This window comes from Tachypleus tridentatus, chromosome 8 (genome assembly GCF_004210375.1).
Source record: "Tachypleus tridentatus isolate NWPU-2018 chromosome 8, ASM421037v1, whole genome shotgun sequence".
In the NCBI taxonomy this organism is placed as follows: Eukaryota; Metazoa; Arthropoda; class Merostomata; order Xiphosura; family Limulidae; genus Tachypleus; species Tachypleus tridentatus.
The window spans coordinates 86920835-86947632 of NC_134832.1; the positions used below are offsets into that span (position 1 = coordinate 86920835).

Consider the following 26798-nt stretch of genomic DNA (forward strand, 5'->3'; position numbering starts at 1 on the left):
TACGTGTGGGGGAGTTTTTCTAGAAAAGATCAGTGTCATCCGTGTAGCATTGGCACTGGATGTTTAGTAATAGGTAGAGATGGGGTTTATATATGAATTTTGTGAAATAGATTGGTGTAAAATTTAAAGCACAGAGATTGCATTTTTAACATAATATAAATTTATCTCATTTCTAAATAGAAAGCATAATAATATAATGGATACAGTCTCAGTTTTTGATGATGTTCTGGGGTCTTTAAACGATCTTGGGTGAGTGCTAGCTAATTAGTTTAGGCCTAAGTCATCAATCAAATAATACTATGAATCTGATTATATCCAGCCCTGATTTTTAAATACTCATGAAGTCTTTTCTTAATCTTGTTGCATCTTCTATGTCTAAAGGTCGTATATTCCAAAAGCTAACTACCTTTTTGAAAAGTAAAACTACATTATTTGCCAACTACTTCTAATCCTGCCAAGCTTTAAATATATGCCTCATAGTCTCACCTCTTTTTTCCATTAAACATGAAAAAAGATGATGAATCATTTCATTTCGTTACCTTTTATAAAAAAAATCTATCCTGCCTTATCCCAGTAAACATCTGAGAACTCTCCTGTAATTCATTGCTTTCTAACAATCTGACATCACTCTTACAGGAAGGTTTCTGATTGAACATAAATTAGGCCTAGTTAGAGATATCTGTTTTTTAGATTACCACCCAAAATCTAATTTACTTTTCTACTGGCACTAGCATAATGCCTGGAATATGAGAGACTGATCAACCAAAACTGATTGAACATAAATTAGGCCAAATCAGAGATATCTGTTTTTTTAGATTACAACAAAAACTAATTTACCTTTCTACTGGCACTAGCATAATGTCTGGAATATGTGAGACTGATCAACCAAAATATCAAGAACTTTTTCTTCAATAGTTCATTTCCATCAGGGTGATAATTATTGTTTAAATTAAGGTAGCCTATATGCACTACCAATTTAATTGATACTTAGCATAAATTTATATTATAGTATTTATTTATATTGATTTAAAGTACTTTGTAAATCAGTAGTATTTTCCTCAATGTTAATTACTAACACAGTTATAATACCAAGAAACTTCTTGTTTGTTGACCACCCTTTAATCATTATTGTTAATATAAACTCCAAGATACCCCTTGCAAATCCAATACAGTGTAACTAAGTTCCAGTTATTATAACTCTTTTTCTTTAACAAACTCTATTCTTTAAGCTGACTTATCACTTACACTCAGTTATTTTATGTGAAAGCTTTCTGAAATTCAGCTACAACAAATTTACAGTTTTATGATTATCAACCTAAGTAGTGACCTTGAAAAAGTTCAAGATTTATGAGTTAAGATTTAGTATGTGTCTGTCCAAAACTTTTAACCAACACAGAAGTAAGACTAATTTACCTTACATTATTTGAATTGTTCCCCTTTCTCCCCTGGAAACAGATGTAACATTAGCTAACTTCCAGTCTTCCAGTATCTGCCTATTAACTACTCAAGGTCTCAAAACATTTGGTAAGGATGTTATTAATGCAGTCTTAAACCTCTTTTAATATCCATGGAAAACTTTTATCTAGTTGGAGAGCCTTGTCATATTTTAAACTCTGACAGTTTTGAAACGGATATACAGTTTATACATATGTTATATTTCCCACAATTAATTTCTAAAGATTTGGAATGCTGTTCTCTTTCTCTCTAGTGAAAACTGAAAAATAAATTTAGGAACTCAATCATCCTGTTATCTGCTGTAATAACCTTTCTTTCAGAATCTCTTAAACTACCATTCTAATAATATTTTTACCTTTACTGTATTCAAAGAAATCTTCATTGTTTTAATATTTTCAGCTAATTTTTTAATGTCTTTTTTTTAATTATTTTGTAGTAGACTTTTAACCAGCTATCTTGATTTTCTATAATATTTCAAGTCTTCTATCTTACTTGTTAACTAAAACTTTTTAAATTTGTGATTAGTATATTTAATTTGTTTCATAATACTTCCAATGAGTCACTCTGGTCTGTAATTTGCAATAACCCCCTTTTCTTTTTATAACTCTGTGAAACATGCTTATTTTAAATATGGAACAACTTGTTTTCAAAAACATCCCACATCTTGGAAGCATTTCCAATTAACCCAGTCTCATCCTCTCAAATTGGGACAAAACTACCATTATTCTTATCTCAATATGCAATACCACCCTCGTGACAACTTGTACTCAGTTTCTCCCACTTTATCCCCTTGACCATATCCACATTGTAGGTCAGTAATAAATTTAATATTGCATTCTTTCAAGTCAATTCTCAAACCATTTGATGAAGAAAACAGTCTTGAACAGTTTCCTAAAATCTATCACCCTCACTGTTTGACACTAAAGTGTCCAAATGTAAATGTCTAAAATTAAGATATGATTAAAATTTTATCTGCTGCACTCTTGAATCATTACAGATCTTCTCATTAAACTGATCAGGTCTTATGTAATTCCAGTTAAAAGATTTTACTCGTGTATTCACTAACAAAACCATACTGATCCAGCCTTTTTGTTATGGTCTTAAATATACTTAACTTCAAGTGTGAAATACGTGCATCACCTGAAAAGCCCTACTCACCTCTTTCCATTTAGATACACTTCAGCCTAAGACATTTGAATAACTAATTGAATCTCACACTTGTGGCTTTTTCAGATGTTTTCAAGTATTGTGATGTCATATTAGTTCTTACAATACAATCTTCCAAACTGGTAAGTTGCATTTTTAGTCCAGTCAAAATTTCATATTTTTTAGACCTAAATGCAGCTTATTTACTCAGCTTTTAGATTATAATGGAATTGATATAGTAATTTATTATTTTTTTGGTTATTTCAAACATATAAAAAACACAAAACCTAAAGAAATATTGTTTCATGCCCTCCATTATTTTATGACATTTAAGCTATTTATGCTAAACATTTTCAATTTTGTGTTAAATTTATAGTTATTTTAGAAAGGTAAAAATCAATATATTTTATGGCTTGTAAGACACACTTAATTTTTAAAAAATACAAAATTTCCATGTGTCTTAAATAGCAAAGGTCGGTGTTCAGCTTATGCTAAGCCTAGGTCTACCCTAAACCTATTTTGATTAACATGATACTGAGATCACTTTCTTTTAATTTTTCTCACTTAATTGGTAAGCAATTGTATAGGACTTTCTACCATTCTTTAATGCTGTGTTGATAGAACTTAACTCTCACAACTTCTGATTTTTAAACAAAAAAACTGCCAAAGGATAAAATTCCAGTGAGAATCTTTGTTCACATTCACTGGAAAGGGTGAGTGTTGAAGATAGAGTCAAACTTTGGCTTAAAGTTTGGGAAAGAAGATCATGTGGTTAGCTTAGGAAACCAGCTCTGTTGTGTGGGGCCAGTTTAGGTCTTGTAAAACTGAGGTAATGAAGAGAAAAGTACAGTAACAAGAAATACAAATTGCTGTCATTCCAGGAGGTCTGACATACCAACTACAACCACTGGATGTATTGATTAATAAGCTCTTCAAAGCTTTTATGAAGGACAAATGGGGTCAATAGGTAAAGGTTCCACATGGATTTACATCCACTGGTTGTGTGAAATAAAACTTGCAAAGGTGTGTCACATCTTTAAAATTGCATGGAAAAGTAGTAAAGGCAAATACAATCAAGTCCTTCAAGAAATGTGCTATTGGTAATGCAATGGACAGTACAGAAGATGACCTTCTTTACAAGTGGAGCAATAGCATTGATGATTTTGATGGTATCAGTGACTGTAATAGTGATTGTTAGATAGATGACAAAACTGGTTACTTTTCCAGGTTTGAAGATGGGTAGAGAATTAAATCTATTAGCAGATTTGTTGTATATTTAAAACTTGTTTCTTTGTGTTATTTTTTCAGTGAATATTATCATTTGGGCAAAAAAGTTACAGAAAAGGTTAGGTTTTGTTGGCATAAATATTGTAGTATTCCACTTCAAACTTTTTTCTGAATATTACCTTCTAACATTTCAGTGTGTCTTTTGCATTGGAGTATCTTATAATCTGCAAAATATATTTATTTCCTAATTTTGTATGGAGATTATACAAGTAGGTCAAATTGAACCAATCCTTACAGAGATACAGAAGTGAAAATAACAAATATAGTTTTTCTAAAAAAAATTGATAATTAACTGTAGGTTATAAATATTTTGCATCTGAATTTTGAAAATGTTTTGATGCATGAAGGTTTTTTAATATTAAAATTACTTTGTGTGTTGGACAGTCAATATCCTGAAAGAAATTGACAAAAACTTGTAATATTTAATTTAAAAACCTGATATTTATATTTGAAAGCCTTGTTACATTCACCATTGTGATAGTGATTTTTACTTTTTAATTATCAGAGTAATTTGTATGTGAAGTGAATAATTAACTTTCCTTTTTTTTATTATTTGGATACTTTTGTATTTGTTTGAAATGGTTTTTGTTATAGTCCAATTTAGAAATACTAGTACCATAGTATCTTGCATATTTTAAAAATTACCTGAACAGGTATTCTGGACCATTGCTAGAGAGTGATAATCTACAGAAAGCTATAGAAGGAGGTCCAAAGTCTATTGAGTTTACCCAGGTTGTAGCATGGTTGTCAAATGAGTTAAACATTCTCTCAAGGTTGGAAGAACATGTGAATGCTATAACAGGTAAGTTTTTTTGTTTGTTTTGCAAGAGTAAACAGGTCTTTCTAAAGAAATATTTAGCAACGCAGGAAACCGAGTTCATCTGCCCTCAGAATGTTGCCCAGAATAAACAACCACTGCAGGATACCTTACTTTAGGCCTTTCACTATGGCTATCAATTTTATATTTCTAATCAAAGGATTTTATAAAAATTAATTTATTTACCTAATTTCAGGATTCTACATAATTTTGATGAAAGAATACCTGAAAAAGTCCTGATACTATTCTCAATCACTAATTTACCATTGAAAATAGTGTATACAAGACTTTTGTAATTAACAGCTGTAAGGAATAATTGTTTTATTACTGATAAAACGTGTTAGGCTTCTGTCATGTTACAACAGGCTTAAAAATGATAGTATTTTTTATATTGAATGAATTAAAATTGCACTTATACCACACTTGAAAAAACTCTCACCTTTAAGCTCTTTGTCATGCATGTTTACCTTCAATGAAGGATCTTTTTTTCAGTGTTATTGATTCATATTCAAATTTTCCATCTTCACTTTAGATTCAATCACATAGAAAGCCAGTATGATGTAACGGAAGTTGGAATTGGTATATAATCTGGAGGCAGAAATAATTGTTTCTTTAGAAATATCAAATCATCTGTTGTAGGTGTCACCATAATTAATTTTATGTGCTTAAGATTGAAAGACAAGGAAAGTCTTGTCTTTTAAATGAAAACATTAGGATATAACTTGAGCCAGCTTTTGTATTTAAGAAAATTGTAATACAGTTTGCAATTTCAATTGTTTTTGTTGTTCTGCATTTTGTAAAGATGTGTTTTGGTAAGCTGACAGTACTGTAGTTCAACTTAGCAATTATGTAAATGTGTTTCAAAAAACTTCACACAGAGTGGTTCAAATAAAACCTGATTAGATTTAAGTCTTTCTTTTAAAGGTTTTCCACTTGTATTTTGTCTTTGCACCAGAGCTTCATTTTTTGCATACTTGTTCCATCTTTTTATACCTGTATTAATAAAATGTTGAAGAGAACAAGTCAGTCCAAATCCAGATTAAACTTTTATTATGGTTTTACTGCAACTTGTCCCAGTAACCTTTGGAGCTGCAGTATTTAGAAACATTATTACCAAAACCATATTATTCTGCACACTATTCTCTGTATTTCAATTTATCCATCAGGCTTTGGTGCAACAAACATTTGAAATATTGACTGTTAATAATGATACTTCAAATATTTTCAATTTGTTCATTTTTCCTACCAATTTTCTTTAATATTTCACATTTTGCTCTGTTTAATTTTGTTTTGTTACTGTTGTGACTGCAGACGATATATTTTTTTTAATTTCAATTGGTAGCCTTATTTGTTTAATATCATAGACATGCTTGAAAATATACTAGTCTGTGTTATCTTATTGCTCCTTTCACTTGAGTTACATCCAAAAGAATCAATCCTCTGTTTAATAATTGAGTTTTGCAGCATATATAAAATGTATTTTATGGTTCATGCAGTTCTTATAACAATGAATGTTTATCTTGTCTTTACAGCATCACCTATTGTAAGAACATACCTGTTGCTGTCTTGGGTGTTCTTAATTAAGTGGATTTTCTAGAATCTATAAAACTTAGATTTTGAAGTAGAAGTTATTTGTTTTACTTTATTTCATTTATGTTTGTTTTGGTTTTAAGTTCTGGTGGTGATCATATATTACCTTCTGGCTTGTGTTTTTTTGCACATTATACTAATCAGGGACACTTGTTTCATGAAAGAAACAGATAATGGGCAGCATATTTTTAGATGATAAATTCATCATGTGGACTGTGTGTGTACTTCCATTGTTTTTGACTGAATGTTTTCTTGTATCAAGGTATTAAATTATGTATTCTTTCTGAGGCTTAATAATAAAATAACTGGTGATTTAGAAATAAAAAATATTTATTCAAAATCATTCTGATTGCTAATAATACAGCAATCACCTGGACCAGTCATTGTTTTTAACTTTACAGGATGTAGTAATTGCAGTGAACATACTATATTATATTGTATGTGAAGAAAATGTTAGTTTTGCTTACAACAGGTTATTAAAAAGTTGTAAACATCTTTCAGTATAAATTATTCTAGTAACTGTTTTGTTTCAAAGAAATTATGAGCATAAGATGGTGTTTTCTCTACAGAATATCAGAAAAACTTGTTAAACTTGATAACTGAAAGTCTTAAAACACCTGACATTTTGTGACTATCTTTCACATAACAAATTAATTGTTGCTAAAAAAAAAGTTAGTTTTGATTTTATTAAATACCAAACATTTGTATTATTTATGTTAAGTAGATTAGATGCAGGTAAATGTAGCAGTATAGAGCATTCTTATATATTTTTACTCTGAAATATTCAAACATTTAAATTGAAAGAAGAAACATCTAACTTCATTTTTCTTTGGGTTTATGGTAAAATTTTGAAATGACCTAAATTTGGAGTTAGATGAAGTTGATAATTTGGGATAAAAGTAATTGTAAAAACAGTTCAGTAAGCACAGAAACAATGTGTGACATCAAAAAATTTTATGTATAATAGGCTTACTGTATATTTAATGGTATAGTTCTTTATCCTGGAAAACTGTATTAACAGATCCAGAAGATGCCAGTTCTTTCATGTTGGAATTGAGTGCACTCTTGAAAGAAATTGGTAAGTTTCAAAAGTATTTGCACTTTTAACTAGCTTTTATTATTAATTTTTCTTCTGTATATAAAATTAGACCCCATTTATTATTTTTAATTATGTTAGGATAGAATAGTTACTGTTGTTATTTAGACTGTTTATTAATGTAAGATATAAATGTGCAGGTTTTAATAAAAAAGATTTTTTCTTCACAAAATTATTCAGTAACAGATAAGAGATTTTATATGACTATAGGAACATATAAATTATATCTGAAAGTACAGATTTAAAACTAAAGTTTCAAAACTTTAAAAATGTTAATTAAGTAGTATTCTAAGAATAATTAACACATAGGTTATACTGAGTTGAGAGGTGCAACAAACTGCATGTTTAGATGGGACAGGAAGTGCTATGAAAATCTTACATACCACCAGCATAGATGTATTGTCTGTTTGTATCACTTAAAAAGTGCTTTTTTCAATTTTTTCCTTTTCACCCAAATAGGTTGTCCATACCAGTCAATGGTGGAAGGACCTATTAGTCAAAGGATTCTAACAAAAGAGAGTAGACTTACTCTTTTAGGTAAGACTTAATTACTTTCATCTACAATGTAGTAAATGTACTTTATGGATATGATTCTAGTATTGTAATAAAATACCATATTTTTTTTTCAATTAAAAAAAAGCATGTCTTACACACCAAAAAATACTGTAATTTATAACCAGTAATTTATCAGTTTTACTAGTTTGACTGTACAAGACACACCCTTATTTTCCAGGCTATCTTCTTGTTGAATATACATTTACTTTGATCTAGTACACAAATATTATAGAATATTTTGTTACAAACAGAAAGTTACAAATAACTATTTCAATTCACTTTATATCTTTATTTAAACATCCAAGTTTTAAAAGGTTACATAAATACAGCTATTAAGTTAAATTCCTGATTTGGCACAAGCACATGACACAGGTCATCCTTGAACTAGCAGCCATTTGACAATGAGCCTAAAGTTACTCAGTTGCATCACCCAACATTATATAACTGTAATTGTGAAAAATGATTTCTGTATCCTTTTTGTATTTAGCTACATGTTTTGAGCCTAAATTTGTTAAGAAAATGGCAACTAGTCACAGTAATTACTTTAATTGCCTGTGGGTTATGCTGGCACATTAAAAATAGCAATACTTGTACATTCAAAATATGTATTTGTATGGATATTTTTAACAATAAAGATACACTGTTGGCCAAAATCTTAAGGCCATTAACATAAAGAAAAAATATGCATTTTGCATTGTTAGACTCATCCACTGATTTGAGTAGAGCTTCAAAAGATGAAAATAAGAAAAGGGGAAACAAAAATAAAAATTTTTTTTAGCATTTATAGGGAAAATGTGAACACTATGAAATTAGCCTAAATACTAGCTGGTCAAAAGTTGAAGACCATACAGAAACGAAGCGTTAATCGGTAAACATGTAACGAAATTTAGTCATTTGTGTTCAAGCATTAGCATTGTCAACATCTCCTACTGACATCTCCTGTGTTACATTAGGTAAAAACATGGCAAAGGCTAAAATGGTTGACAGAGTTTGAACGTGACAGAATTGTCGAACTGCAAAAGCAAGGTCTCTCTCAATGTGTCATCACTGGTTAGATTGGGCATAGTAAAACTGCTGTTGCAAATGTCTTAAAAGACCCTGAAGTGAGAATTCCACTTGGTCTACCTAAGAAAATTTCACTGGCATTAAGCAGGAGGATTTGATGGGTTGTCCAGCAAGACACCAGCCGATTGTCGAACAGATTAAGGCCCTTACGGATGCAGAATGCAGCTCAAGAACAATAAGGTGGCATCTACAAGAGAAAGGCTTTAAAAACCATAAACGTCTTCAAAGGCCACGCCTCCTTCCACACCACGAAACAGCTCGGTTAAACTTTGCTGAGAAGCACCAAACATGGGACGTAGAAAAGTGGACGAAGGTTTTGTTCTCTGATGAGAAAAAAATTAACCTGGATGGTTCAGATGGCTTCCAACGTTACTGGTACGATAAGGATATTCCATCGCAGACATTTTCTACACGACACAGTGGAGGAGGTTCCATCATGATCTGGGGTGCTTTCTCCTACCATGGAACAATGGAGCTTCAGGTTATTCAGGGGTGTCAAACAGCAGCTGGCTACATTGGCATGTTGGAGAGAGCATCCTTATTGACTGAAGGCCCTCACTTATGTGGAAATGACTGGATATTTCAGCAGGACAACACTGCAATCCACAATGCCTGCAGGACAAAGGACTTTTTCATGGCGAATAACATGATTCTTTTGGACCATCCAGCATGTTTGCCTGAACTGAACCCCATTGAAAATGTTTGGGGGTGGATGGTAAGGAAACTCTATAGAAATGGATGTAAATTCCAAACAGTGCATGATCTTCGTGAAGCCATCTTCACCACTTGGAATAACACTCCATTCAGCTTTCTGCATATGCTTATATCAACCATGCCAAAGTGAATGTTTGCAGTTATTCACAATGACGGCTGTGCAACTCACTACTGAGACCTCTTGTTGGGTATTTCCTACCCTGTTTAGGACTTCTTTTTGGTATGGTCTTAAACTTTTGACTGGCTAGTATTTAGTTAGGCTAATTTTATAGTGTTCACATTTTCCCTATTAAATGCTAAAAGGTTTATTTTTATTTTCCCTTTTCTTATTTTCATCTTTTGAAGCTCTACTCATAAGTGGTTGAGTCTAACGATGCAAAATGAATATTTTTTCTTTATGTTCATTGTCCTTAAGATTTTGGCCAGCAGTGTATTTAGATGTTTGGTATTACTTATGCACGTATTGATAATTGGAAGTAAATGTAATTTTTAAACTCTAATAAGTTTACAAAAGGTAGTATCAAAAATTTTGTTTTCAGGTCATGAAGTTTTAGTTTGTGAGCAGTTTTACTCCATATTTGTTCTATTACCTTGTTTCCTTAATTCACAGTGTAAACCAAAAAATGTTTATTTACTTAAATGGAATGTTTTCCTTTAGATTTTCTTTGTTCTGAAGTCCAAGCAGCTCGAATGATATATGTGCAAAGTGGGGGAAAGAACAGTGGTATGCAGGTAAAAATGGTAAGTAAAAGAAAATACATCGTTTTGCATTTTATAAAATATTTACCCTTTTGCAGTGTGTTCACTATAATATACCAAAACCACATACACGTTTGCACTTGTTAAATATTTATACTATAAATTTTATTAGGTTGAGGAATCATTCGTGAGCGTTTTAAAATAATTTCATTCAAGCATTACATGCAAGACTATACAATACTTCAATGCATGAACACATTACACCCAAAACATTTATGATACTTTATTTCATGTAATACCTAGGTATATAGTATGCATTGTTGTAAACGAAATTGCAAGATATTAAATGCGAAAAGCAGATGGTGTCGAAAACGCTCGATTTTGTCCACTTGACATTCCATTTAATGAGCTGAAAATGAAAGCAAAAATTAAAGACATATGAAAATCAAACACACCATCTAATAGAGCAAAGAATTATCTACCAAATGACATGAAATATTTTGCGAAAGCATTTCATTTATGAATATATTTTTTTAACTTGAAAAAACGCTCACGAATTATTCCTCAACCCAATAGTACGGTATGTTGTATCTTCACAAAATTTGATAGAATTTTGGAAAGATTACAAGACTTTTGTAGACAAAAACCCAGTCTTTTAATGGAGTATTTTTCCACTAATGATTTGTTTGCAACTATCTAATCTGTTTTGTTACTAGTCTGAGTGCAAAGCGATTTTTATGTCATGATTAAAAATACTATTCCTCCTCCCCCAAATCTCGGATTTCTTTTGCATAATCTGTAAAACCTCTTTAATAAATTTTAAAACTGTTTTATTTGTTTCATCTATCCCCAACTTTATACAAGGTTGATCAGTTTGAACTACTTTTTGAAGACCAAAAAATCTAAATCTAAATTACCCCTTGTTTTCTATCTAGAATGACTTCAAATTGTAGCAGGAAATTGCAATCATTTATCCTTAATAACATAAAACTGGTAACAGTATACATCAATTTATACTTAAATTTTATTGTTTTATTGGCCCTTGAACTGTGGCTAACTACTATTAATACTGTCATAAGTTGTAAATCATTTGGGGAATTGTGGGGCTTATATTATGCTATCAAATCACATTAATCACAAGCTGCTTGCCTGTGTGCCTCGTGAAAATTTATTTATTTTCTGTAATCTAACCTCAACTAACCTAAAAAAAATCTTATTCTTACATTTTAGTTATTTTTATATAATAATGAACACTTGTTTAAAAAAAAACAATGAAATAAAGTAACTCACTTGGACCCTTTTGTTGTTGTCAGTTGTTGATGACATTTAAACCTTCCTTTTTATACTAATAGTAGTAGTGCATTAATTTTTTATTTAATTAACTAATGCACCAAAGAAAAGAAAATAACATGCAAACAACAGACAATCTCATGTAACTGTAACAATTGTTGTGACTTTTTAACTATACAAAAGAGTCATTACAAATTTATCTAAGTTAGTAAATGTGTTTTCTGTGAGAATGAAGCTTATACTAATAGAGATGTTGACAATTCTCTGTTCAGAAATCACTTTAATATGATATGTCATTTGATGTTTGATATAAATAATGTAATATTAAATCTATAATAACTATTAGCAAATCCTGAAAAAGCGGGTGTGACAGGTGGATGTAGAAAGAAAGGTCTGATACTCGATTTGATGGTTCTATAACAAGATTGAAAGATATTATAAAAATCGTGGTTTGTCTGAGCAATGATGATTTTGTAATAAGTAATTGAAGTTCAGTTTTTTACTTGGTGGAGAGGTGATGAATAAATTAAAGAAGAGGAAATGCCTAGAGAAAAATGTCACATTTCTTACACTAGGAGAATTTCAAAATTTCTTTTAATATTGCTTAATAAAATTAAGAACTTAAAACTTAAATATTATTAAAATGTGGATTATTAGCTACAGACTTATGCTATATGAATTGGTATAACATAAACAAAAGGTAGCTTAAATTGTTTTATTGGACTAATATTTTGTAATATACAGTCACATTTCAATTAGCATACATTATAGTATATAGATTATTACTATTTATAAATAAATTACTATAAACTTATTTTTCTTAAACTATAAAACAAATCAGGAAGCAAAAAATTATCTCTTCTTGCTATGAATTTTACACTTCATTGTTGCTGGACATAGCTTGCTAAGCCTTTTAACATTTTGCACTTGGAGGATGTCAGATTTTTTTTAGGTTTTGTATATACAGTTCAATGAACCCAAAATAATAACTTCACTGATACCATAGAATTCCACTAAGTTATTAAGCTTAATAACTGATATTTTATTTAAATTTTAAACATGAAACTTTGAGCAGACTAAAGACACAACCAGCCTTCTTAACTTGGATCAAAAGAACACAGTAACTTTTTCAAAAATTATAATGGCTGAGAAAACCACTCTGGGGACATTCCAAAGCTGTTGATTAGTTATTCACATGTCATATACTGTAGTAAGAGTATATGAGGGACTGTTTCAAAAAACATGGAAAGAGTTGAATAGGTTCACTGTGTTTAATTCAGTATATACACCATATATCAGCAAAATAAAAAGGTTTATTTTATTGTTTAGTTTGTCAATATCAATATTTTTTTCTAATTTTTACAAAATTATAGGCTTGGTATATTGACATCACAAACTATGTGACTCAAAATCTGTATTTACATGTGTTTTTAATGTTTACTTTTAAATTGAGAAATTAACTCCTATTAAAGTTTGAATTATAATCTACAATTTGATTCTAAACTTATTGATGTCAATTCATAAAATAGGAGCTCTATAAAAGTTTGAATGCAAGTCAACAAATGCCATGACATGGCCTTTGAACCCTTTCTTGTTGTAATAGGGTTAGACATTAAGACATAAACATATTCAAAGGTACAGGTACATTTTTCTTTAAAATAAAAATGTATTTAACACTCTCTATGGGCTGAGCCACATTGTCTGAGTTTGTGACTCCAAATTAATCTTTATAGTTCCATAATATAACTTCTAGTATGTTTTACATATCTTCAAAAATGTTTACAAGCTTTCAGTAATTAAGATTTTTATAGACAAAAAAATCAGAATTTTTAATGAAATATTTTCACTTAAAATTTCTCCAAACAAATGGAACCAAAGTGTTGACTGCTCTCAGTACAAAGGTGACTTTCTTGTTAAGGTTAAAAATATTCATCTGAAAAATTTCATTTGCATGATATATAAAATTTTCTAAGTAAATTTCAGATGTGTTTTTTCAATAAAACTTTTGTATCTCTCAATGTTTTACCATAACTCAAAGGTTGGTCAATTTGACCTTGTAACCACTAAAAAAAAATCTAAATTTTTCTTTTTAAAATGACTAAATTTTAATGTGGAACTACATTTGTTTATCCTAAATAGTTTTATAATAGATATAATCTGGTTATACTTAAATTGTATTATTTTACTGGTTTTTGAATTGTCTGAAACTAACACTCTCACCATGCAAGTTGTAAATCACAAGAACATACTGCTGACATTACATTACCACATTGAACAACATAACACCTTTGGCTGCTTGCAAGTTACTCAACAGCATACCTTTTTAAAAAAATGTTTATTACTATTTTAACTCATTTGACCTAAAATGTTTGTAATTAATAAAGAATACATTGCTTACTTGGGTCTTCTTTTATAGTTATATTTTGCTGTTGACTGTTGATACAGTTTAACCTTACTTTTTATACCAATGATAATACTGTACATAATAGTTTTGATTTAATTAAATAATGCAGCATAATCATGTTCAGAAAGCAATGTCCTGTAGCTGTCACAATTTTTCTGACTTTCTAATTGTGTAACAAAAGTTATTAAAAATTTTGTTATGCTTATTGATGTGTTTTCCATAGGAATAAAATGTGATCTGGAAGTGAAATAGATAATTCTCTATGGAAAATAATGTAACTTAATACTTCATTTGATAGATTAAAACCTTTGCTTTTTATTGACTATAAACAGTATAGTATTAAATGACAAGAGGGGTTTGATTTCCAAGTTTATGATTGAAGTTGAAGGGCACAAAAATTACTTTATCAAAGTTTTATGATTTTGCTTTATTGTGGTCCTTTATCCTCTTTTGTGAGCCTCTCTTAGGACTAGTCATGATGCCTGGACTGTAACTGTCTTTCTTCCTGCATTTCCTTAGTTCCTATCACATTATATTTCTCTAATCTTTGATGCTTATCTTTTATTTTATTGAGGTACTTTTCTCAGTGAGGGTAGGATTCCCAACACTTGAATGCTGAGCAAGGGCTTACTCCGAGTCGATGCTATTGACCATCTCTCTCTTCATCAGGCATGTTCTCTTTTCTACCCCTACTTGTGGCTCACTTGATTATGTTCCACTTAGTTTATTCCACATTTTTCTTTGGTTGAACTGTTTTTGAAGCTTCTGTCTGAAGGCTTTTTGTTTTCTTGGCAATAATTATACCCTTGAGACTGTGTATATTTGTTGGAAGCTTCAATCTGGGTGACAGGCTGCTTTCTTTGGCTAGCCCACACTATATCAGTTGAGTGGCAGAGTTTACTCTTGGTTGGACATGCTCTTCTTTAATCCTTTTTGCCACTGTTATCTCCTTTTCTTTACCTTTTGGTTGTTTTCTTTCCTGAAAGTTTTATGTTTCACAGATTGTCATTCTTCAATCACCATCTTTCAGAGGAATACATACTATTTTTCTGACCCTCTTTTATTCTCAAGGGCCATAGAAGATGATTGGTGATACCTCCCAGATTATACTTATCCAAAACCTGTATCAATTAGATTAATGGAAAACACTCTTACCATCTACTGTAACTGTACTTGTGCCTACTGTGAAATGGGATGTTGTGCAAGGCCATTTGAGATAATCTCTTGGTATGAGTTGCTGTATGTCTATATTTAATCTGTTGTCTAATTCAAACTACACCTATTCCATAAACTCTCATGGAATAGTTACCATTAGCAGACTATTCTGCTCACTACTCTGGATTGTACATACTCAATTTTAACAGTTTTTTACAGTCACCCGTTTTACTGCTCCCAGTAAAAGGACCTTTCAGGACAGGAGGAATGATGATAATTCAGAAACCTTCTCAGAAATCCCTTTCCTTCCCCAATCTTGTTGAGTGGAGTTGAGAAGACCCTTACCATTCAACCTGCTCCAAGCTGCTGGGGTGGTGGATTATGGAGAATGATCACAAATTGAAACTCAACTTCTGTGTTTAAAACAAGGAGTATAAATATGGTGAGAAGTGAGATGAGACACTTAGATACATCACTTGGCCACCTGCAGCTACAACCATTTTACTGTAGTTGATCTAAGAACACAGTACACAAATCTGCCCTCTCGTATAACTAGAACCTATCTAGTTAAAAGCATTACGTTTGGACTAATGCAACGTGATATTGTGCCCTCCTCCTGCAAATAGTCTGTTCCATAGAATCTGTTTATTTGAGTAGAAATGAGCATGCTGTACAAAAGCAATAAATATCTATATATCAGGAGTCCTCCTGCAAGCCACTGTGTTCAGTAGAGTTGAGAATACCACACTCAGTGCTAATTCTTAATACACAAGAGGTGTGCTCTCCTCCTACATCTGGAATCAGTCCCTAAGTCTCATGGTAGAGTTGCAATGATCATGGATATTTATAAAACATGCTCTCCTCTTAGAGTTGATGTTTGACCTATTAAACTACTGATAGGATTATTTGCTGCTTTGTTCTCAGTAGTACCTTCAGTTGTTTCTTACCTCAGTACCTATTAGTTAGATACAGTTTATTTGTATTCAAGTTTTGATTTTTAATTGATAATATAGTATTTGTTTTAAAATGCATATTTGGAAGGTTTAATCATTTGTTTTATATAACTCAAACTTCTCTTTGGTTCATGGGGGGCTGGAATAGTACATGAATGTAAGAACATTTTGCCAAAGGCTAAAGAATATGCTAATAATACTGTAATATTTCCTGTGTGAGATGAATAATAAATGGGAAAGGACTGGAAAGAAAGACAAAACATTAAAAATAAACAATGAAAATGTAAGATTACAATACAGTCAAAAGAAAATAATTTAAGGTTATTCAATGCAAAATTAAAAGGCATGTGCATATTTCTATTTCTTTAATTTTAAATATTTTATTGCACTTAATGTGCATAATAGCTACAGCTAGTAATGTGGTAGAGAAAATGAATTTTAAAAATTTACCTTGAAAAATATTTAAGTTCTTGGTTATAGATTTCATTTGCATAAGATGAAAAAAATATTTTTATATTTAATGTGAAAATCATCTTGCACTCAAACTGTTTGGAATCTGAGTTCAAATACTTACAAAAAGAAATTTTTAGTAGAAATACTTAATGTACAAAATATGTGTAATCATTAACATTTCCCCAATTTTTATGAAGATACAGTAAGCATATTGCATGTATTGTTCCATTATTATCACAGTCCATATGTGATAGGTTACAAAGGGGTTAGTGTATTATGCAGCTGTTACTATTATTATTTTAATATCTTGTATTTACCATCTAGACATGTGATGGTTCTAAACTCAGACATCCACGTCTATACATGAAGATGGCTGTCCACATAAAAAAATTATCATTGTACTTTATAACTACATTTGGAGCTTATTTCTGAAAACAAATGAATGGATAAAATTAAGGTAACTATGGGCTGTACTGAATAATACAATGATTCGTCAGGTGAATCTGGCATCACAAAGGAAAACGATATACTGATTGATATGCTGGTGGTTTTAATATCATATTTAGTACTCCATAAGTATGAATTTTTGTTATAATGAAATTAATATCTTAACACATGCCAAAAAGTATCATACAGTAGAAGTTAAAACCATTCTTGATTTTTACAGCAAGAAAGTTCTACTGCTAAAGACATGAAAAGCATGCTGATAGCTCTAGGGTTTGGAAAGCCTCCTGTTAATATCACACCTGCCATGTTGTTCAGCAAAGCAGAAGCAAAGGTAACTAAATATCTTTAATTTAAGGAGAGTTTTTACTTTTTAATTCCATTTTACTTGTATAAACATTGTTGTAATAACTTTTTGTTGATATTTTTCATGAATAAGTTTGGCTTGAACTGTACCATTCTTCAAGATAAAACAATACTTCGGAAGTTATGTCATGTAGCCTTTAATTCTGAATACAATTTCACTGTTGAAGGCTAAAGCCTTAATAATAGTTTACTCTTTAACCCTATCACCCAAGTATCCTTTACTATGCATAACAAAGTTTTTCTTGCATTCAAAATTTTATTACTTTATTTTTTGTTTGTTACATCAGTTAGTATAACATAAAATCATAGCTAATAATCCATATTGTAATAGTTTACAAGTTTTAAGTTCCTAATTGCACAAGGCATTATAAAACAAATCTTGAATTTCCCCTTGTGTGACACTTAATATATTTTCTTTATGAATCTTGTTTTCTCTGTTTTTATCAGTCACTCTCTTTTAAACAAGTCATCTGTAGGGAATGTGATATAACTACATAATCATCCTATGTAATATATAAAATTGTCCATATAAGTAATCATGATTATGTGATATAACTACATAATCATCCTATGTAATATATAAAATTGTCCATATAAGTAATCATGATTATGTGATATAACTACATAATCATCCAATGTAATATATAAAATTGTCCATATAAGTAATCATGATTATGTGATATAACTACATAATCATCCTATGTAATATATAAAATTGTCCATATAAGTAATCATGATTATGTGATATAACTACATAATCATCCTATGTAATATATAAAATTGTCCATATAAGTAATCATGATTATTTCCTCCCCCTCAGTAAATTTTATAAATTACTGTTTATTGTGTATACTGTAGTTTGTTGTAATTTTCAAACCCATGCAAATACTTTTGTGTATTATAAAATAATTTAAAATTTTTTCATCAAAACCATTAAAGATCAGTTTTGTACCTAATGTGTTTATTATATATCAAAAAGTGCTAAAATTTTACAATATTTAAGAAGCCTTTGAATGTTTATATAATACTTTGTGGTTTTTGTTGGTGCATTACTATTTGGAGAGGAAGTCCATATATTTTAAATATTTCTTTTATCAAATATTAAGATTACAATAATTATTGATTATCTTAATATCTAAATCTTAATAATGTAGTTTATTACAGGATATAAAATTGTTCTTAATCAACAGAACTGAAGGAAAAATGTTACCTATGTTATTACTTAATACTGCATGATTAATACTAATTAAATTGTCAGTGTGTTTACATTTAAGGATAACAATTTCAGATTGGTAAAAATGTATGTTTTCTTTGTAATGTATTTGATTTATCATGGTACTCTACCTGTAGCTTAACAATATTAAAACACATACTGGTGGAAATTATAATTTGTAGTACATAAGTGTATGTACACAATAGTGGAAATGCCAAACAATAATATGTAAGTAGAAATGCATAACAGTGGAAATTCTTAATAGTAGTATATATGCACTTATTTTAACCCTCAACAAAGATATATGCATAAAGTAATGAAAAGTCCCACTAATAGCACATATAACACTTAAGGATACCAAGGAGACTGTTGATCCATTAATGCTGCCATATCCAGGAAAATCTTTCAAGAAAACAAAAAAAAAAGCTAAAAGTCAAAACTACTTAATGTCCTCTCTTACATTTTATACATCCACCACATCCGAAGGCAAAGACCAACCACTATGTTATAAAAATAAAACTGTTTTAGATAAAGATGACTCCTACCTTGCTATTACATACAAAAAAATTATAAATTATCCATCAACATTATCAATTCTTTTAATCTCAACCAGTTCAAGTGGATTCTTTCTAGTTTCTTTTTTCAATAGAAAACTATCAAAGTCCTAAACCTGTCTTCATAACAACCTTTCCTTCCAAAGTATCATTCTGTATCCTTCCTTTGAACTCTTTAACATTTCAGTGTATTTCATAAGGTAAGAAGCTCAAGACTGACTACAGTAATCCAAATGAGGCCTAACCAGTGACCTCTAAAATGTAAATGTAGCCTCTTTAGGCTTGTATTTAGAACTTCTGTAAATTCAACCTCAAATCCTTTTTGTTTTACCGTTAGCAACAGGACCCTGCTTGGATGGCTTAAGAGACTGGTCATCCAGAACTCCAATATCGTTTTCTTTCATAACACTGTTTGGGTTATTCCTATCAAGATACACTTGTAACTTGCATAGGAATTATCGTAATTTATTACCTTACATTTATTATAATTAAAATCCATCTGCCAGTTGTTAGTCTACCTTACCAAATAATTTAAATTATTTGTAAAACATCAACATCTTCATGAAAACAAACAACTCAGACCTGAGGAACCCCATCTGTGATCCGTGATATTAATCCAGTGTGACTGAACTCTACTTGTAACAATCCTACGCTCTCTTACACCAGTGCTATTTTTTGTCTGATAACCAAACGTATTCTCCCACATGTATATTTTTTGTGTTTTTAACAAGTCTTTTTGTAGCACTTTTTCATATGTTTTGTTAAAATTCACATCAAATTAACTCTCTTACCCTCACCTATATAAGCAGTGACTTCTTTAATGAATGTCAAAAAATTACAAAGATAGGATTTCCTCTTAGTGAAGCTATGTTCAGTGTAAATTACTTTGTGAAACTTTTCTTATCAGACATTAATGGAAATTATTAACAATTTTTGACACATTTATACTGACACAACCTTCCCAAAAATAACACACACACACATGAATATCATTGAAATACAAACATGCTAGTGAACTCAAACTAAAAGTTCATATGAAGTTAAATTGTTTCAGTTACAGTACTTAAGCAGTATGTAAATATTTTAAACAGCATGAAGTTGTCAAGAGAAACTTAAATATGAAATATTGTTTACTTTTCCTAATGTACAGTAATAATTTTTAGGATGTACACTGAACATCTTTACTTCATTCAATATTTAATAACTTGCATACAGAAATGTAAAATAAACCTGGTCTATTTGAACATAGCTAAGGGGTTAAGGCACATCTACATAATGTTAACCAGAGTGTACAGGTTCTGTGTCTCATAAGTGTTTCACTAATGCCTCACCTTTGTTGCTCAACAGTAAGTCTAAGATCTTATAATGCTAAAATTTGGTTTCAATACCTGGAGTGAGAAAATCATAGATAGCCCTTTGTGTTTAAGAAAATCAAAGTTTCAGTAATTTATGAAAATGTATTGTGCCCTTTGAAAATTGGCTTAGAATATGTTAGTATTCAGTAAAAGCAACAGAAATTTAAAGTTACTTGTAAACTTACATAAAACAAAGTTACAGTTGTTTAGAAATCTGTCTTCTCACCATACTTTAGATCAAAGAAGTACTAAACAAGTATTCACCTGATCAAGTTGGAAAACCTTTGTTTATGGGCGTTTTGACAGATAAACAATGGTTGTCTCTAGAAGAACTTCAAAAACAAATGTATGAAGAGTATATGATGCGGAGAGAAGTGCTTCTAAAAAGGTTGGATGTAACCATTCAGTCTTTCAAATGGGCAGACAGATTAAAGGTAGTATAAATGAAATTTTAATTTTGTTTTGAGTATTAGCAAAAATCAAAACTATTTGCTCTTTTGCTTTTACATGTAGATAAGCAAACATAGAACAAAAACATTTTTTTAAAAGCCTTTAAGAATTAACTTTTTCTTGTAATACCATTTAGCTTTTCTTTCTTGGTATTCCTTAACTTTAATGAATACCTAATTTCATGAGAAAGATGAAAATCATATTTTGATATTGGTGATAATCATTAAGACATTCTTATCTTCTAAAAATACAATAAAAAGAAACTGAAAACTATTGTAATGAAAATCGTAGACACCATATTTTTTCCTGGTGTGTTAAAAAACCTTTAGGGAATATTTCTTTGCAATCATGAACACTTGAATATTTCTTGAAATATCTGCTCCAGTTACATGTAAGATCACAAAAGTGTATTTAGTCATCTGAGGATTAACTTAAATGTAGTTTGTATCTTTTATAAGAATTATCCTTGAAATAATAGACATCATCTTGTAACAAGTGAAAATATACTTGAAAAAAACAACATATGTGGTGTTTAAAATCTATTTTTTGTAACAAATGTAAATTTAACCTTTTCTGAACCTGATGATACCTGCTTATTAAATTTTAAAATATCAATAAAATATTCGAACTCTTAAAACAATTTGTGTGCTCACAACTATTTTATTATTGATATAGTTAATTTGCAACATTTATTTAGTGTAATGTGCCAAGAAAAATTGAAACAATTTCAAATTTATTTTTATACAGCATCCGAGGAGCTTTTCCTGGTTGTGATACATTTATTAATTTTTGTTAGAATTCTTCTGCTTATCTCAAAGCATAGGTTTCTGTTTGGTAAAAATATTCTTCCTTTAGAAAGTAATTCTCAAGTTTTTTCTCACGTTATTGCCCTTTTCATACTCTAACTTGATTTCATTAGGACAGCCTGTCATTCCTACTGTTTTTTTATAACCTTAGAGAATATGATGAGAACAACTTCTAATGTAGTTGTGCTTTTAAAATAGTTAAGTCAAAACTAAATACTGTATAGTAGAGGACATGATAAACTAATAAAGTCAGTTGTAGAATGAATAATGTGTTATGACTTTGTAGATAAGTGAGAAAATACTAATAATAACAAAATGCAGTAGGTTGTCTTTTTTTTATATATATTTTCTGTTCCTGAAAATGTTTTAATGTTAAAGTATATTTTTTTCAAAGTTTCCTGTGACAAAACATGCAAGACTTGTTAGGTTTAGAGAATGAAAGTCAAATTATTCCACTGATACAAACCTGACTTGAATTCTTATTTTATTAAATACAGAACAATCTGTGTAAATAATCTATAAATTGTTGAAAAGAAGATGTATATTTTTATATGTAAACTTGTCTTGATTATCAATATTGTTAGCAAATATCTTGTTACTTAGTCTGACCTGATGCCATCCTGACAGGTAACATTTGTCGGTCAGTAATGTATTTTTATCAGTTTGTGTTTTTCACAATTTATAGCTGAAAATAGTGCAGTCTGTAAAATAAAGTATCAAAATAAATGTTAACATCATTCGAGTTGAAACTGGGTGGACATGTAAAATGAAACATTATGGGTGACATTAAAAAAAAAACAATTTTTAAAGTGAAACAAGGTTTTATCTATGTGGTTTTGAGTCCATTTGACTTTACCATATAGTGACCAAGATTAATTTAGTTATGTGAATAATGTTATGACATTCTGTCGGATTTATTATTGGATTTGCAGCAGACCAACTGTTTAACAGTTGTGTATATGTGTATATTAATTTATATGTTGAATATTTCTTTTCCACCAGAGGTGAAATTGGAAGGAGAATCTGTGAGGTAGAGACCTAATGCACTGCTTGACTGATATTAGGCCTTATAGTTGCCTATATATTTATAGTTTTTTAGAAATGTAACATAATTCTGGGAATTTTATAAAATAAAAAATTATATGAATTTTGTAACTTAAATCACATACTGTATAATAAGTTTTCTAAGTTTCATGTAATTTGGTTAAATATTTCTACTGTGAGAAGGAGAAAAAGGGGATGTTGAGTGACATCCCTTCCTGCACACTGAGAAGGATTAATATGAAATGTTTGACATATTTTTTGGAAAATTGTTACACAATGATATTTATTGTATAAAAGTTGCATGTTTTGACAGAACCTTTGCCTTTGTACATGTTTGTTTTTAACAATAAAATCATTGTGCTTATAAATAGTGTCTTTACTACTGTATTAGTGTAATGTCTCCCTACACAAGTAACATATTCCTTCAATTGTTGATTGGCATTTTGAACCTCAAACTATTTTGTGTTTGAGTGTCTCAAGATTGGAATAAGCATAATGAGTTACATATGTTTAATATCTTTCCTGTTTGTGTTTCATCTATGTATGTGGAATACATTACTTCCTGTATCAAGCATGTTCAGTTTAAATAAAAATGTATTTTATTTGATTTTAACACATTACCAATTACTTGAATGTGACAACACTAAAGTTTTGTATTTAAAGAGCAAGGAGGACCTTATCTCAAGAACTTATCAACCTCGAAGGCAGTTGATGAAAATTGAGCCTGCTGTTGATTTGTCAGATCTCTTGGCAGCTAGGGAAGGTAAACCCATCATTTTCATCAAATTCATATTTCATGCTTTTTCATGTCTTGAGTAAATGTCAGAAACAAATTGGAAATCAATGTTATTTTTAATTAGATCTAATTAATGCAGAACTAGCTCATGTTCATCATGTGGTGGAACAAGTGAATGGTTTAATAGAAAATGTCTACTCAATTTATGGTCACTAGTTTTTGTAACAAGTTAAAACACACGTTAATTCCATCTAACATAATTTTTGATACACTGCAATTTAAACTATCAGCTTATAAAAACAAACAAAACAGCACACTATATAATATATGAATTCTTGAGTTTTTGGCAGTAAACAAGTGAGTTGGAAATATTTGATTTTATTTGTAGATTTGGCCATAATTGAAAAAACAAGTTCTGCTTCTGTCCGAAAGAACACCCAGACAGCAATCAACAAAGTTCTTATTGGAGCTGTAAGTAGAAACAAATTATTAATTATATATATTTTAAGTTCATTATGTTTTTGCATAAAGCTATACATTGTATCTAGAGTCTTTTCAACCTAAGGAATCAACTCTTGAATTTCACAATTTTAAAACCAAATTCTTACTGCTGACTTGATAAGAACTAAAGGTGAGAAAATAGATTGATACACATATGTGTGGGCATAAAAAAAATAGGAAGGTATATCTTTGTAGCCATGTAATTTCATATTAAAAATGAAATTCATTTAAAACTGAAGAATGTGGAGACATTATAAAAATTTGGTGTATTTCATTAAATATAGTTGATCTTAGAAAAAAAGTGTCCAAGTATTATGTTACGAAGGAACAAGATTTCAAATTGATGAAGGGTGGAAAATGTTTGGGTAATTAATTCAAGTAGACATTCAGCTGTGAAAAGTAACTCTTCATCAATCATCTTACTTCACCAGGTACCAGATCGTGGAGGAAGACCAGAAGAACAGCAGCCACCACCTCCAGAAATGCCAAGCTGGCAGAAAAGAAGTGACAGTGGCCATGGTGGAAGTGGGTATATTATAGTATTGGGTATAAGCACAATGTTAACTTCATACTAGACATTTGGCAACTATGAGATGGTTTGATACTTTTTATTTTTTGTGTTATGCTTTAGTAAAGTTTAAATATAACAGCATTATGAGATAATTATAATTGTACAGTGTACATCTTGTGGGTGAAAATTATGAATAATTATTATTTTCCTTTACTTTTGTTTGTCAGTTGGACCTTTTGAATTCTATGGTTAATTTAGTTTCTAAGACATTGGATTTTCATTGTAGTAGTTAATCTGTGGTAAACACAGCTTTAAGGTGTGGGAAAGTACTGTAAATATTTTTATTGATTGATACCCAAAAATATCCTCAAAGGTGCATACTACTTTTCATCTTGGTACACTGCTGTGCAATAAGCTGAATTATAGAAACTTTGTTTGTTTTTTAATACAAATAGTTTATTTTTAAGTGTAAAAGATTTTATGTGGTAAAAATGTATGGTAAAGCAATATAGTTTGCTGAAAGTATCATTGAACCATAATGTCTACTTGTTGAGATTGTGGAAATTACTGAAAATATTTATTTGCAAGCTATTTATACTAACATCACTACATCTTATGAGAGTACATATTATGGAACATTAGCACTGAAACCTTGATGAGAGTTGCTTCATCTAGTTTTGAATTATTAACTGAAAATGAGCTTTATGATAGGTTGGTAACCAGTTTGACTGTGATTCTGTTGTGCTAACTGCAAAACTTTGTGGTTGTGGTGTTATTTGGATGTTAGAACTGTCTGTGAAGAGCATTTGTGTTAAATTACTTATTCAGATATCTGAACTCATCCAAGAGGCCATGGCAGAGTTTTGTAGTAAAGAGGCCAAAGAATTCTTTAATTAGGGTTTCACTTCCCAGAAACTGCAACCTATGTCCAGTTTTAAAGAAAAATTGTTTTCTGAGAGTAGTCAACCCAGTTATCAAATCTTAACCCTGAGACAACCAAGAAGGGTTATCGGGAAGCTTGAATATCAGCTGTTCAGTCATTATCAAATGACCAGACATTTGAATCGACAGTGAAAACAAGTTACACTTTTGTTGGCATAAAAGCATACATAGCATAAAATAGAAAAATTCATGTTAATTAGGTAAAGAGTGATGCTTCAATATATGATGAGAAAAGTATGAAATTAAAACTAATAACATAATGTAAGTTTATACAGGACAATTATTTTCACCACTTTTCCATATTGGTGGCAGCTATGTTTAACTTGTAAATGTATGGTTCTCATGTATTGTATAAATTTGGATTAAACTCAGTATTAAAACTTTCTCCAAAAATAATCATCTGTTTTATGAATTTCATATAAATATGCATTCACTGAAGAATGGCTACATACTGGATTTCTTCAAACAACATTGATATCTTAATCCATTGACCTAATTTTTGTTATGCAGTAACTAAAAATGTGCCTTTTTTTTCTGTTATTATGAAATGTAAACTACAGACAGAAGTAAATGTTTTGATGTTTATTCATTCTAGGCTTTTCTGGTGGAAGAGGTGGTCGTGGAGGAGGAGGTAGTGACAGAGGTGGTCGAGTACAAGGAGGCTGGTCAGATAAAGGTCAGAGTGGCTGGGTAGATAACAGAGTTCAGGGAGGCTGGTCTGACAACAGAGGTCGTGGTCAAAGAGATGGTGGATTTCGTGGAAACTATGGAAATAGAGGTGGTAATAGAGGTGGCTATTCAGCAGGAATTGGGGAACCCCCACAGTTCAGACAGCAAACACCTAACAGTGGTCATTTTGGGGGATATGGCCAGTTTGGTGGCTATCAACAACAACCATATTTCTACTAATGTATGTAGTTTCAATATCAACTGAGAAACAACCAGCAAGTGTTAGTGGTAAAGATACAGCAAGAATAAAATCACGTACTATTCACCAATGCAGTGAGGTCATTTCCAGCTGGATGTATTGTCATGCATTAGTAGCTGATGACTAACAGTGCTTGCATAATTATTAAAGAATTAAGATTACTTTCGTAAACTTCTAATTTCCCATTTGATTTTTATGTTTGAATGTTAACTGTAAGGGCCATTTATTTGTCAAAGAAAACTTTGAAATGAAGTTTTTTCATAAAGAAA

General features: G+C 30.4%; 1 protein-coding gene across 2 annotated transcripts; it reads left to right on the forward strand.

Moving 5' to 3' along the window:
* Positions 1 to 26798, forward strand: LOC143222856 (protein FAM98A). 2 transcript variants are annotated; one of them, XM_076449948.1, is made up of 12 exons: positions 32 to 249; positions 2689 to 2744; positions 4542 to 4690; positions 7317 to 7373; positions 7851 to 7928; positions 10384 to 10466; positions 17347 to 17457; positions 20848 to 21045; positions 23575 to 23674; positions 24036 to 24118; positions 24580 to 24673; positions 26197 to 26798. In XM_076449948.1, exons 4-12 carry the CDS (start codon positions 7340 to 7342, stop codon positions 26508 to 26510), a joined length of 1095 nt encoding a protein of 364 aa, XP_076306063.1. In that variant the 5' UTR covers positions 32 to 249; positions 2689 to 2744; positions 4542 to 4690; positions 7317 to 7339; the 3' UTR covers positions 26511 to 26798. The 2 variants fall into 2 exon arrangements, with proteins under 2 accessions (XP_076306062.1, XP_076306063.1); XM_076449947.1 differs by lacking the exon at positions 2689 to 2744 and having other exon boundaries at positions 1 to 249.

What these genes read in the sequence shown, in the direction of transcription:
- LOC143222856 (XM_076449947.1), top strand. Translation starts at nt 197, where the DNA reads ATGGATACAGTCTCAGTTTTTGATGATGTTCTGGGGTCTTTAAACGAT. An exon ending in GGGTCTTTAAACGATCTTGG is followed by an intron (nt 250 to 4,541) that starts GTGAGTGCTAGC and finishes TTACCTGAACAG; the next exon opens with GTATTCTGGACCATTGCTAG. An exon ending in ACAAAGTTCTTATTGGAGCT is followed by an intron (nt 24,119 to 24,579) that starts GTAAGTAGAAAC and finishes TTACTTCACCAG; the next exon opens with GTACCAGATCGTGGAGGAAG.